The 15,382-nt window shown below is 41.3% G+C and overlaps 1 protein-coding gene across 1 annotated transcript; it reads right to left on the bottom strand.

Annotated features, from left to right (window-relative positions):
• Positions 1-12,390: 12,390 nt before the first annotated feature.
• On the bottom strand, positions 12,391-13,995 carry LOC115961589. Its single transcript, XM_031080547.1, has 2 exons — positions 13,312-13,995; positions 12,391-13,197 (listed from the first exon to the last, which is right to left on the bottom strand). The coding sequence occupies exons 1-2, from the start codon at positions 13,993-13,995 to the stop codon at positions 12,391-12,393; spliced, it is 1,491 nt and encodes a 496-aa protein (XP_030936407.1).
• Between the last annotated feature and the right edge of the window lie 1,387 nt (positions 13,996-15,382).

The following is a 15,382-nucleotide window of genomic DNA, read 5'->3' as shown; positions in this document are numbered from 1 at the left end:
GAAGTTCCACCTTCAGAAACAACCTCAGTTTCAACATCACCCATACAATACTCAATAATATTGTCTTCGACATTGATAGGGACAACATCAATAATTGCTTCTTGTTGGAATGCGTCACTATCTTCTGTATTATCATTGGATTCTCCGCCCCCGACTTCCGGGACATCAAACACTCCCCTATGTTGGATGTACTGCATAATTTTCCAAGGGTCACACAATTTCGTATCTTGAAGGTAGAAAACTTGTTTCGCTTGACTAGGAAGTATAAAATGGTAATTTTGATACCATCGACTTGTAACATCAATGCTCGTGCAGTGTGCATCGGTTCGTATCGTTCTCCTTCGACCACTGGTACCAGTATTGTACCATTAACAACTTTATGGCGAAATATAGACTCTAATTCCCAAATTTTGCACACATGACTATAGAAGTCGTGCATTTCTCCCTCATGATCTCCTTCGGTACATACACCACTGTTTTGGGTTACACGACGATTGTCTAGGTCCCTTGCATGGAACCTTACACCATTGACCTTACAAACTGTGTACTCCTTCACATACGGTTTAGGACCATTTGCTAATGACCATAACTGTTTAGTAGCTTCTGATGAATCGTTAACTTTCAATTTATTCATCTATAATGACATACAACAAGTGATATTAATTAGTAATAAGCAATGACGAATACAATTAAATGTTTAAATTTATTAGTGCGTGATTAAATTTCAAATGTCTTACACGTTCTCTAAACCACTTGGGAAACTCTTGCTGTTGGATTTGAGTTATGTCTTCTCTAGTAGGATTATGCAATGTGCTTTTGTGTTCGCTGTTAAAAATAAGATGATTTATTTTCAACTAAGCATTGTGGATAATATTCAAAACTTGATTAAACAATATATGCATATGAAATCACATACTTTAAATAAGGTTCTAGCTCAGGACTATTATACAACAAGTACCAATGAGCAGTATCAAGCAATGCACGAGAGAAGTCCCCATCATTTCGCCTACCACCTGTAGGTCGAGCAGTCTATGAAAAAACTATCAATCCTTCGCTAGATTCACCAAAATCTTCATTTCTTTCTCTTCGATTATGCACAGTTTCGATCCCATCAATATACAAAGACCAGTTGTTAATACATTCTTTAAGAATGTAAGCCTCTGCAATGGAACCTTCTGGTTGAGCTCGGTTGGAAACGTATCTTTTCAATTTTCCAAGATACCTACAAGGAAAAAATACGCACAGAATGTGATTTTATACCACGTGGGAAATATGCAATTGATGAATGCATCAAAGAATTTAATTACCTTTCAATTGGATACATCCACCGATATTGTACCGGGCCTCCTAGAATTGCTTCTCGAGGCAAGTGAACAGCAAGGTGGACCATAACATCAAAGAATGCTGGAGGCAAGAACCTCTCAAGCTTGCATAGTATAAGAACTATACGTTCTTCTAGTTTCTCCAATTCACTCCGCTTTAGGGTCCTTGAGTATAAGTCTTGGAAGAAGTTGCCTAACTCAAACAATACAATACTAATGTCTTTATCTGCAAACCCTCGCAACCTAATTGGAGGAATTCGTTGTAGTAGCACATGACAGTCGTGACTTTTCAAACCAGATAATCTATCATTTTTTGCATTCACTGACCTTGATATGTTGGCTGCATAGCCATCCGGATACTTGACTAAGTTCAAAAAGTCATAAAAACCATCTTTTTCATTGGGGCTTAATGAAAAGAAAGCCCGAGGCTTGTCCTATGATCCATCAGGACGTTGTTTCAAATGCAATGTGTGCCTGAAGTTCATATTTTGCAAGTCTATCCGTGCCTTGTCAGTGTCCCTATTTTTCCCCTCAATGCCCAACAAAGTACCATAAGTACTCTCACTAATGTTCTTCTCCATATGCATGACATCAATGTTGTGCTTAAGTTTCTTATTTTTCCAGTATGAAAGCTTGTACAAAATACTTACCTTTGACCAATTTGGCTCCCCAATGAGTTGTCTCTTCTTGTTACTTGGATGCTTTCCTAAAATTATATTTGGCATTCTATCTAGCTGCTCTTGTATCTTTCCCACTTGTAACTCTAAAGATCTCTTCCCATTATGCAACCGACTATGTCTCCAACGATGTTCCATAGGTAAATAAGCTCGATTATTAATGAATCCAATTTTACTTTCTAAAGCTTCTGAATATGGTTGATCGTCGCAAGTGTAACAAGAATGGTAACCCTTTGTCCTCCACCCGGATATGTTACTAAATCCATGATAGTCATGTATTATCCACAACAAAGTTGCACGCATCTGAAAATGCTCTTTACTATAAGCATCATAAGTTTCTACACCTTCTTCCCACAACTCCTTCAACTCATCAACCAATAGTTTCAAGTAAATATCAATATCATTCCCTGGTTGATGGGGACCGGGAATAAGCAAGGACAACATAAAATATGGTTCCTTCATAACCAACCAAGGCGGTAGATTATAGGGGATAAGTATGACAGGCCACATACTATAATTATTGTTCATATTCCCAAAAAGATTAAATCCATCTGTAGCCAACTCTAACCTTACATTGCGAGGTTCGAGGGCAAAATTAGGATGTTGCAAATCAAATTCCTTCCACTTCTTACTATCAGCCGGATGCCTCATTATCCAATCGTCCACACGTTTGTCTATATACCATCTCATGTCCTTAGCTCTTTGGCCTGACATGTACAATCTCCTCAGTCTCGGTGTCAACGGAAAGTAACGCAAACTTTATGAGGAATCTTCTTACCTTGGGTACATGTATCTTTGTACCTAGGCATCTCACAAACCGGACATTTCGTCGTTGTAGCATACTTTTAGTGACGAATTTTTATTTCGTCACAAAAGGACCCAGAATTTGTTAAACTTTTAGCAACGAATTTTATTTTCGTCACTAAAGAAACCATTTTTTGTTAACATTTTTAGCGACGAAATTTAACTTTCGTCGTTGTAGTATACTTTTAGTGACGAATTTAGATTTCGTCACTAAAAATATATAAGTGCAAAACTATTATTATTTTTAGTAAGGAATATGTTTCGTCGCTAATTCTTCCTTATAGCGACGAAAAGATTTTCGTCACTAATACTATCCACAACAATACCTACAGTGACAAAATAATTCGTAACTAAAAATTTCAACTTTTAGTGACGAAATATTTCGTCGCTATAGATTAATTACACTCCCGCCAAAATTTCCCTCCGCTAGCGCCCATTTTTTAGATCTCAATAGCGACGAAATTTATTTTTCATCGCTAAATGTTATAATTTTTTTAACTATTAGTGACGAAATTCATATTTCGTCACTAAAGCTGTATTTTTAGCGACGAAAAATATTTCCTCACTAATTTTCGTCACTAAAAATACATTTTGTTGTAGTGTTTGTTTGATCTCACATTTTATTTTTTTTTGGATTAAATTTGTAAAAATGTAATTTTTCAAATTTGTGTTATCTTTGTTATGCGTACGCACCCTGAATCCAAATTATGGCAAAATCTTGTTTTTATTTGTTTTAATCATTTCTAACATGTAATTTGATTCTATTTGAATCTGTTTTAGGTTAATTATTTATGTTTAATTACTATGGTTGTTTGAGTCTTTTTGCTATATTTGGTTTATTTCATAATCTTTTCTTATGTGTATGATTTAATTGTTATCTTTTCCTTTTTTAATATAATATGTTTGATTGTGTTTTATTTGTGCATGATGTATGTTTAGGTTAAGGATTAGGGCTCTCTTAATAAAGACTTTAATTAAATATGGCTATTTGAGTCTTTTTGCTATATTTGGTTTATTTCATAATCTTTTCTTATGTGTATGATTTAATTGTTATCTTTTCCTTTTTTAATATAATGCGTCTGATTGTGTTTTATTTGTGCATGATGTATGTTTAGGTTAAGGATTAGGACTCTCTTAATAAAGACTTTAATTAAATATGGCCTAGCAATACATAATTGAGGCCAACCCACAAGCCGGACGTCTTGGGTGCCTAACATCTTCCCAAGCCATACCCAAACTCGGGACCCATATTTTGGTATGTGGACCCATAGTTGTCAAAACGTGAATCGTATCGTGAATCGATTTTTAATTTTTTCGTATCGTGTATCGTATCGTATCGTGTATCGTAAGATACACAAACACTTGATAAAATTTATAACAAATTATAAATATACATATATAAAGGATATATTTATTATAAATTTTGAATGTATTCAACTAATGACTAATTTATTCATCACTTATGTAATAATATTTAACAAGCTAACTAAATAAATCAAACTAGCATGTGTTTATAACATACACATTTAAATTACTTAAATTCAAAAGTGATAATATATTAAAAATGACCCAAAAATAATAATTTATTTTCATCATATTCATCAAATTGCCTAATCAACCCCATCTAAGTCAACGCTATTATCATGTTTATAATTTTGCAAATTTATTTCTACATTAAAATTTTCTTCATCATTATTCGTCATTAACATTTACTATCTCGTTTTGTTCTTTTTATTTTTATAATTTTTTTACAATTTTTTTTGGCATTCTAGTTTCTTGGACTTATAACAATAATGATAAAAAAAAATTTAAATAACTTTTTAAATATTAAAGTAAAAGGTAAGTGTGTACTGTGTAGTCCAATTGTAAAAAAGAAAGGAAAAAAACTTATGAATATGTTATTTTAGTGTGCTAAATTAAGTAAACTGATAATTTTTTGCTAAAAACAAATCTAATGACTTGTTAGATTCAAATAAAAGAACAAATTTTAACAAAAAATCTCATCTTAAAGCATTTGTCTATGTATCGTACGATACATACGATTTTACGATACGATACGATTCATACGATACGCACATTGTATCGTACGATTCATGAGCACTTACGATACGCTGATACGATACGAAACTTTTTCCACACGATACGATACGTATCGTATGATACGTATCGCGTATCGTACGATACTAACAACTATGTGTGGACCCATGTATGTAAGTGATTGGCCCAAAAGGCCCAACATGGTTCCTAGACCTAATCTAGGTGGTGACTCCACTTAATTTTTTCCGCCATGCATGGTCTACACAGCCAAGGCGTACTCTCCTTTGCACCTACAATAGGTCCAAATAAAATTGACTTATATTATATCGAGACCTACAACAACTAAAATGAAAATGTTTTGAAATTCTTGTGTCCTTAAATTTTCTAATATGAGAAATTAGAACTGATGAGGTGTGAATTCGTCAGTCGAAATGGGCAGATGGTACTCCCCGTCAGCACCAATGTATCCTTTAAAAAGGGTCACCGGTGTGGTGCCTGCCACAACGCCTCCGATGCCAAAGTTAAAACAGAAAAAGCAATTTGCCAATATAGAAAAGTAATAGGTATTTTCTTAGAATATCAGTATATGTACCTTGTGCTGCCAATGCAAGGGCCTTATATATGTGATTTTGGTTGCTGGTCGTTGGAGTGTTAATGCCTCTCTTGGTAACGCCTCCAGCCCAATTATGGGGCTTTTATTAGGCTCCGAATGGTTTGTTTTGCTGGTTTCGTAACTGCCCAGGCTACTAGCTGGCATTATTGAATGACTTTCCTTACCTCGTTAGTGATGGTTGATTTCCTCGTCACTAGGGATGACCTCATCAATAGTGTCTGCTTCGTCAAGGTAATGCATTCTCGTCACTCCCATCAGTTGCCCCCCAAGTTCTGTGGTCGTCAGTGACGTGTCATAAGGTCCACAGAAGGTGAAAGGTTTTTCCTGAGTTGTTTGTGACGCTTGGGGTTTTGCTCCAAATTTAATGCACGACGGCGGCGTAGTACGCAACGTGGCACGTGCTGATTGAAGGCGTTGATGGCATGACCCTTGGGTTTCCCGCTACTTTTCAGTTTCCATTGTTTTTTGGTTTCAAAACTTTTCTTTTTCCTTTACTTTGATTTTTGCTCCGAGCGTTGTCTTTCTCACTTCCTTCTGCGACTACTCCAATTCTGCTCCGGCGACCTCGACCTTTATTCGGCGACACTTCTTTCTGAATTTTTCCGGCTTCGACCGTTCCGCTTTTCAAGGTACGCTACTCTTTTATTCACCTTCAGATCCTTTTTCTTAACGGTATCCTTATGAGTTCCTGATTTTTCCTTGGTTTTTTGCTTTTGTTGTTCTTGTGTTTGGTATTTGGGTTTTTAGGATTGTGTACCCTTTTCATGGTTAGTTCTTCTAAGGTTTGGGTAGCTTGCCCCTCAGTCTCTTTCTTTTTTGCTCGCTTAGGGGCGACTTTAGGTGTTTCCGGTGACTTTTTCCCTTTGGTTAAGGACTATCTTTTTAGGGGCTGTGGGTTGAGTGTGGTTTTAGGGGACTATCTCCAATTTTAGGCCAGTCAATAGCTTGGTTTGAGGGAGAGACGAGGAGGATGTCGGAGGTGAGATCCAGCGAACTAGACACTGGGTTGTCGTCTAGCGACAGCCCGGTTGAGGGTGATACAACCGTTTCCATCCCACATCAGGTTAGGGCTATTTATACCCTTAACAAAGAGTGTGGGCTGGATGCTAACATCGTGGCTAGGTTCAAGGACAGGTTTCAATTTCCTGCGCGAGTCCGTGTTCGTCGGCCTGGTCCTGAGGATCGGGCCTGCCACTTCTTTCCTGGTGAAGTATGTTTCTACGAGGCTGCTTTCACTTCCGGGCTTAGGTTACCCGTCCATCCTTTGGTGATGAAGCTCTTGGGTCATTTTGGCATTGCCCCCGGGCAACTCATGCCTAATTCATGGAGGATAGTAATCAACTGTATGGAGATATGGTTGGCTGCCAACGAGGATATGATCAAAGTGAGTGAGCTCGTCCACCTATACCTCTTAAAGGAATCGAAAGAGTATGGGTATTATGAACTAGTCCCTTGGACGAGGAGGACTAGAATCGTTAAGGTTTTAGCCTCGTCCTTCAGGTCCTGGAAGTCACGTTTCTTTTTCGTGTCCGGGGACGATTTTAAGAGCCCTTCTAGCGAGGCTTGGGGTGATATCCCAAGGTTACTTCGTCGGTGGGGAACCCCAAACTTAGGTGCGTCCATGTTTCTTCTCGTCTGTTAATTTTCGTTTTGCATATTTGGTCGTCGCTAACCCCTTCTTTACTTTTCTTTGCAGTTAAAAGACGCCCCAAATTGAAGAGCAAGTACCAGGGCCATATTGAGAAGGCAATAGAATACGCCAAGTCAATTGAAAGTTGGGACGACCTCATTGACCCACGGACGCTTGCTTTCTACTGCTTAGGCCCGGACCCATCTCCTTACGTCTTGCGCAGTATTAACATTGAGGAGAAGAAGAGTAAGTGTTTACCTCATCAGCACTGATCTTCACATGTGTATTTCGGATTTCTTAGTTTCTCTCTCTTTTTTTTTTTTTTTTTTTTTAGAGATGACGACCAAGTTCAACAAAGATATGTATGCTAAGATGAGGTCCAAGAAGGACGAACCTTTGTCGAACATTGGCAAAAAGGGGGTTCGCGTTACGGGGAAGGGTCCGTCCGTCCTCCCCTCTGCAGACGCTACTCCCATCGTCTCGGGAGTCGAGAGCCTATGGGTGGCCTCACCTGTTACTTCAGTTAAGGAGATCCCCACTCCGTCATCAAAGAGGCAGCATTTGTCAGCTAAAGGGAAGGAGAAGGAGAAGGTGGGTTCGTCCGTCTGGGATGATGAGGGTGTGGCTGTGGAGCGGGCACATAACCTCGTAAAGGCTGAGGACCTTAAGGTCTTTTCTGGAGTGCCTTTTAACGTGGTTGAGAGCCAACATGTACATAAGATCGGGCAGGTAACACCACTTCAGCATTTTCCTTGGTCTCCTTTCACATGAATTTCCCCATTTTTTTTGTTTTTTTACTGACGCACTTAATTTACTTTGTCAGGTGTTGGGGGAGAGCCTTCACCTTGCTTCTGAGTGCCTCACTCAAGAGGCTAAGGTGGCTTCTTTGGCATCCAGGATGGAGGCCTTGGAGAAGGAGAACTCCAAGCTGAAGAAGGATCTCATAAGGTCGATGCATGAGGCTACTGCTTTGAAGGAGAAGGTCAAGGCCTTGAATGTTGATCTTAGGGTTGAGCGTCAGCTGAACCTGGAGAAGGACGACTAGATACAGGCGGCAAAGGAGAAGCTAAAGACGATCGCTGTTAGGTCCGTCGAAACCTTCCAGCAAACCGAGGAGTACTCCATCGTGCTCTTTAGCTGGTACTTCAAGGGCTTCAAGCTCCTGCGTAGGTACCTTGTCAAGCATCCTACCGGGGTTGATCTAACGAACCTGGATCTAAAAGTGGTAGATCAAGAGATGGCGGCTGACGAGGCTGCTCAGTCATCGGCCCCTGAAGGTGACGCCCCTGATGCTGGTGAAGCTCCTGCTGCTGGTGAAGCTTCTGACGCCGAGGCTCCCCTTACTGACGCTCCTACCGACACCCGAACCTGTTTTTATGACTATGCTTGTGTTTACGACTGAGCTTGTACTTGTGATGTTTAAGTTCGTCCGTACCTTAGCGCAAATTTCTTAGCTATTGTTAGTGACTTGTTTATCACTCTCTACCCTTGAGGAGGGCTTGAATACAGCCTGAGTTTTGTTTTGATTTGTTACAAGGTTCTTGTCCTTCTTCTTTTTCTCTTTAACCTTTTTCTTACGGATTCGTCAGTATCCTGAGTCCGTCAAGTGGGTTTTGTGTCTTTGTCAACAACTTGTTCTAGGGACATTTGCTGCTTGTCTGGTTTCGTTAGTGACTTACATCCGTCAAAGCAGAATCTTATCATTTGGCCCTTTTTTGTGACTTACATCCATTTAAGAAATCTTGTCATTTTAGGCTGTGTCAGTGATTTACATCCGTCTTGGCGGAATTTTATCACTTAGCCTTTATAGCCTTTGTAACCATTATAAGGGTCGTCAGTAACTTACATCCGTCAAGGCGGAATCTTGTTACTTTAATTTGTCTTATACCCGTTGGTGTTGTCGTCAGTAACTTACATCCGTCGAGGCGAAATCTTGTTACTTAGTTTTTGTATGCCTTATGATTGATTAGACCTGCTTGCACAAAGACATCAAAGGAATAATTCTTTTATTAAATTCAAGAATAAATGCATTCGTTTATTACATCTACTGGTGGTACTTTTTTAAATGCTCAATGTTCCAGGGTCGAGGGAGCCTTTGTCCGTCCATGGTTTCTAGGTGGTAACTTCCTTGTCTTGAGTAATGAATGACTAGATAAGGTCCTTCCCATGTAGGACCCAGCTTTCCTTGGGTAGGGTTTTTAGTTGCTGTGGTGGTCTTGGGAAGGACGAGGTCTCCTATGTCCAATCGCCTGAATTTAACCCTCTTATTGTAGTATTCGGCCATCTTTTTCTGATACTTTGTCATCTTGCTGGATGCGTTGTCTCTTACTTCGTCCAGACAGTCCAGATTGAGTCGCAGTTCGTCGTCATTGAGCCCTTTGTTGAACGCTCCTCGTCTGATGCTCGTTACCCCCACTTCGACTGGGATTACTGCTTCTGTGCCATAGGTAAGCTTGAAGGGGGTCTCTCTTGTCAGGGTTCTGGCTATGGTTCTGTAAGCCCACAGGACATTAGGTAATTCTTCTGGCTAGGCTCCCTTCGCGTCGTCCAACCTGGTTTTGATAATCTTGAGCAGCGTCCGGTTCGTCACTTTCGTTTGCCCGTTTGCCTGGGGATGCCCCGAGAATGAGAACTGATTCTTGATTCTAAGGTTTGAACAGAATTCTCTGAAACCTTGGCTGTTGAACTGCCTTCCATTATCTGATATGATCGTCAAGGGAATCCTGAACCTGCAGATTATATTCTTTCACACAAAGCTCTGAATTCGAGCCTCAGTGATCGTTGCTAGAGCCTCTGCTTTAACCCACTTTGTGAAATAATCAATAACAACAAGTAGGAACTTTACCTGACCTTTACCTTGGGGTAGTGGGCCGACGATGTCAATTCCCCATTGTGCAAATGGCCATGGGGAAGCTATAGTCGTCAGTCTCTCTGCTGGAAGCCGTTGCACATTCCCGTATCGCTGGCACTTGTCGCACCTCTTGACGATCTCAGCAGCGTCTACCTTCATGGTTGGCCAAAAATATCCTGTTCGTTTTACCTTATTCACCAAGGATCTGGGGCCAGTGTGGTCGTCGCAAATTCCTCCGTGGACCTCTTCCAGGATGTATCTAGCTTCTTCTTCGTCGACACACTTCAAGTAAGGCATAGAGAAGCCTCTCTTGTATAAGGCGTCATTAAGGATCGTGAACCTGGCCGCCCTCTTCTTGATCTTTTTAGCTTCCTCCGTGTTCTGAGGGAGGTGCCCGTTCTGGAGGTAGGATATTATGGGTGTCATCTAGCTGTTTGTGCTCTGGATGGTGAATGTTGCAATTTCTTCAATACTGGGGTGTTTCTAGACCTCCATCGCCAGATCTGTGCTAATCTCCCTTTCTTCTGATGACGCTAGCTTCGAGACTTCGTCAGCCCCCATATTCTGACTCCTTGGGATCTGCACAAACTCCACTGTATTGAACTCCTGAGTTAGATGTTTCGTCAGCTTGAGGTATTTCTGCATCCTTTCTTCCTTTACTTCGTACTCTCCCCTAATCTGCCCGATCACTAGTTTTGAATCACTTTGGATCAACAAGTTTTTAGCACCAAGTGCCTTTCCAAGTCTCATTCCCGATAGTATCCCCTCGTATTCAGCTTCGTTGTTGGTAGCTGGAAATTTTAGTCGGACCCATATTTCAGTATTGCTCCGTCAGGGGTGGTTATGACGACCCCTACTCCCCCCTTCCTCTGGGCTGACGAACCATCAGTTTGTATTGTCCATCTATCTACCTCGTCGGTAATCCTATCTTCGTCTAAAAGAGTGAACTTTGCAATGAAGTCCGCCAGAACTTGCGCCTTGATCGCCGTTCTGGGATGGTACTCGATGTCAAACTGACTAAGTTCAATCGCCCACTGGACCATTCTCCCTGCTGCTTCAAGCTTGTTCATTGATTTCTTGATTGATTAATCCGTCATTACGAGAATGGGGTTTGCCTGGAAGTATTGCCTTAGCTTGCGCGAGGCTACTATTAACGCAAACGCGATCTTTTCGATCCTTGGGTACTTGGACTCAGCTCCTTGGAAGGCTTGGCTGACGTAGTAAACTGGGAGCTGCTTCGTGCCCTTTTCTCTGATCAGGGCTGCACTTACTGCCGAGGCCGACACTGCCAGGTATAAGTGTAGGTTTTCCCCTTCTTTGGACTGGCTTAAGAGGGGTGGACTGCTCAGGTAACGCTTTAGTTCCTGGAACGCAGCTTCACATTCGTCGGTCCAGGCAAAAGCCTGCTTCAAGGTCTTGAAAAAGGGCAGGCATTTGTCTATAGCCCTGGAGACGAACCTGTTCAAAGCTACTATCCTTCCTGTGAGTTTTTGAACTTCCTTGACGGTCCTGGGTGACGTCATGTCGATGATGGCTCGCACTTTCTCTGGGTTTGCTTCTATTCCTCTTTGAGACACCATGAATCCCAGGAATTTTCCCGAGGCTACCCCAAAGACGCACTTACTTGGATTCAACCTCATCTGGTGTGTTTTGAGGGTTGTAAATGTCTCCTTCAGGTCGTCCAGATGTGCGAGCTCTTCTTTGCTCTTGACGAGCATATCGTCCACGTACACTTCCATGTTCCTGCCAATCTGTTGGCTGAACATTTTGTTCACCAACCTCTAATACGTAGCCCCGACATTCTTCAATCCAAAAGGCATTACCTTGTAATAGTAGAGTCCTTGACTTGTGATGAAGGTGGTCTTCTCCTGGTCTTCCTCAGCCATCTTGATTTGGTTGTACCCTGAGAAGGCGTCCATGAACGTCAGTAACTTATGCCCGGCTGTGGAGTCCACAAGCTAGTCTATTCTTGGTAGAGGGAAGCTGTCCTTTGGGCATGCCTTGTTCAGGTCGGTGAAGTCTACACACATCCTCCATTTCCCATTTGCTTTCTTTACCAGGACGACGTTTACGAGCCATTCAGGATAGTACACCTCTCGAATGAATCCTGCCGTCAGGAGTTTGGTAACTTCCTCTGCAACTGCTTGATCTCGTTCTGGGGCGAAGGTTCTTCGTCGTTACTGGACGGGTTTCTGTTTTGGGTTCACATTCAACTTATGCTGGATGACCTTTGGATCTATGCCCGGCATGTCCTCGTGGCTCCATGCGAAGACGTCTAGGTTTTCTTTAAGGAACCTTATGAGTCTTGTTCTCATCTCGGGGCTTAGCGTCGTCCCTATCTTTGTCGTCTTGTTGGCTTCTCCTTCCACCAATTCCACCGTTTCCAGGGCCTCTATCCTATCTTCTTCCTTTTCTTCAATCATCCATGTGTGGTTCTCCTTCGCAGCCAGGACGGCTTAATAGCATTCTCTTGCCAGGACTTGATCTCCTTTCACTTCACCGACGCCATTATCTGTTGGGAATTTTACCTTCAAACAGTAGGTTGACGTCGCTGCCTTCCACCTATTGAGTGTGGGCCTCCCAATGATGACATTGTAAGATGAGGGACAATCTACCACCAAGAAGTCTACTTGACGTGTCAACTGCACTGGGTAGGCCCCCGCCGTCACCGTCAATGTCACTACACCCCTGGGGTAGACCCTGTCTCCGCTAAAGTTGACGAGTGGAGAGTCAAAAAGGCGCAGTCTTTTAGGATCTAGTTTCAGCTGCTGGAAGGCTGGGAGGTAAATGATGTCTACGGAGCTACCATTGTCGACGAGGATCCTCTTGTTATTGAACCCTTCTATATTCAGCATTATGACCAAGGGATCATTGTGGGGCTGCTTCACTCCCATGGCGTCTCCTTCAATGAAGGATATGTCCTGGTATGTTCGTCTGTGCTTAGACGGGGGTACGGCGTGGAAACTGTTTAACTGCCTTTGGTATGCCTTCTTGAGTGATTTAAATGATTCTCCTGAAAACGGCCCTCCTGTAATCGTATTTATCTCCCCGATCACCTTGTTTGGAGGCTGGGACGGTCGGTCGTCATCCCGGGAAAAGGATTCATGCTGGATTTTATTGTCGTCCCTGAACTTGCTATACTTTCCTTTCTTCACATATTTCTGTAACTTCCCTTTCCGTATTAACTCCTCTATTTGCTCCTTTAGGTCTATGCAATCTTCCGTGTTGTGGCCGTGATCTTTGTGGAACCGGTAGTACTTGTTCTTGTCACGAATATTGGGGGATGAGTGCAATGGTCTGGGCCATTTGAGATAATGCTCGTCCTTGATCTGCGTGAAAATTTTGTCAACAGGCATAACCAAAGGAGTAAACCTTACCGTCCGAGGACTTTTATCATCTTTCCTCCTGTTCCCGTCATTGTTTCGACGATCTGGTCGATCTCTCTTCTGCCCCCTACGATCGTCTTCCCTCTTGGCCTTGTCGCCTGGCTTTTCGGTATCCTTTATGGCAGCTAAAGCATCTTCAGCATTCATGTACTTCTGTGCCTTCAGGAGCATTTCCGCCATCGTCTTTGGTGGGTTTTTTGCGAGGGAGGCCACGAGATCTCTAGACCTCAGTCCCGCCTTGAAGGTCGTCAGCTGCACCTTGTCATTGGCTTCGTCCACCTCCAGAGTCTTCCGGGTGAATCGCTTGACATACGACCTCAGAATTTTCTTCTCTCCCTGTCTTATGGTGAGTAAGTAGTCTACTGGCCTTTTTGGACGTTGCCCCCCTATGAAATGGCGCAGGAAGGCACTACTTAATTGATCGAAGTTGTCTATGGACGAGGTTGGCAACTTCGTGAACCATTCTCTTGCAGCTCCTTTGAGAGTGGTGGGGAAGGAACGACACAGTATCTCATCAGGCAGTTGTTGAAGACCTAGAGTCGTCTTAAAGGTATTAAGATGATCCTGAGGGTTTTTGAGTCCGTCGAATGGCTCAAGTTGATGTAAGCGAAACTTTGACGGTACAGGGAATTCAAGTACCGCTGCGGTGAAAGGCGAATCCGTAGCCCTTACCATTTTGTCTATGCTTTGGTCCGTCTTTTCCTTAATGGCGCTCCTTAGTTCGTCCATCTCCTTCCTCATTTCTCGAAGGAGATCTGAGTTCTATTCGTCCGGAGTAGCCTGCCTTTGAGAAGTACCTCTCCTGTGGCTATCCCCTTCTCCCTCCAAGTTACCCTTGGACCGGTTTTCTTCTTGTTGAGCCTGTTGAACCTGCTAGAGTCATAGCTTCATTTCCTGATTTTGTTTGGTGAGTTCTTCAATGGTGGCCGCAAGGGCTTGAACTTGCTGGGCCAAGGCTGTTGAATGTGGGTTGGATTCCATCTGAATGTAGAGGGTTGATGGAAACTACGTTTTCAAATATAAATCTGAAAATGTCATTCCCCACAAACGGCGCCAAACTGATGAGGTGTGAATTCGTCAGTCGAAATGGGCAGATGAAACTCCCCGTCAGCACCAATGTATCCTTTAAAAAGGGTCACCGGTGTGGTGCCTGCCACAATGCCTCCGATGCCAAAGTTAGAATAGAAAAAGCAATTTGCCAATATAGAAAAGTAATAGGTGTTTTCTTAAAATATCAGTATATGTACCTTGTGCTGCCAATGCAAGGGCCTTATATATGTGATTTTGGTTGCTAGCCGTTGGAGTGTTAATGCCTCTCTTGGTAACGCCTCCAACCCAATTATGGGGCTTTTATTAGGCTCCCAACGGTCTATTTTGCTGGTTTCGTAACTGCCCAGGTTACTGGCTGGCATCATTGAATGACTTTCCTTACTTCGTCAGTGATGGCTGATTTCCTCGTCACTAGGGATGATCTCGTCATTAGTGTCTGCTTCGTCAAGGTAATGCATTCTCATCGCTCCCATCAAGAACATTATAAAGAGAACCTCTATGCTTTTTAAATGAAATAAATGCAAATTTCACCAAGGGAAATGTTTTTTCAAATTCCATTTTCAATTCAAAATTTCTTTCCAAATTCAAAATTGATTTATTTTTAATTTTCTTTTCCTTTTTTTCCTTAAAATTTCAATTTTGAGTTTTAAAAATTATAGACCCCATTTTTTTTTAAATTCTAAAATTTTGCAAATTATTATTTTTTTAAAATTCAATTTCCTTCCAAATATTTTGAAATTTTATAATTTTTCTTGAAATATAATTCAATTTTTTAGAAATGTAATATGTTATTTTTAAATTTTTTACATTTTGGATTTCTTAATTTTTTTTAAAAAAATAAAATATTACCTTTTTCATGTTTTTTCACTTACCTTTTTTTTTTAATCAAAATTTTGAAAAAAAAAATTACATTTTGAAATTAAAATTTTCATAAATTTTTTAATTATTATTTGTTTTTGAAAATGTTTCTTTTTTTTTTTAAATTTAAAAAAGATTAATTTTTATTATTTTT

This window comes from Quercus lobata, chromosome 2 (assembly GCF_001633185.2).
Source record: "Quercus lobata isolate SW786 chromosome 2, ValleyOak3.0 Primary Assembly, whole genome shotgun sequence".
NCBI lineage: Eukaryota > Viridiplantae > Streptophyta > Magnoliopsida > Fagales > Fagaceae > Quercus > Quercus lobata.
Note: the sequence above shows the minus strand (reverse complement) of the source record. Positions and strands in the feature narration are given on the sequence as shown.

Coding starts and splice junctions, on each gene's coding strand:
- LOC115961589 (XM_031080547.1), bottom strand. CDS start 13,995: ATGGTAAGGGCTACGGATTCGCCTTTCACCGCAGCGGTACTTGAATTC. Junction 13,198..13,311: donor ATGATAAAAGTCCTCGGACG/GTAAGGTTTACT, acceptor ATTCGTGACAAG/AACAAGTACTACCGGTTCCA.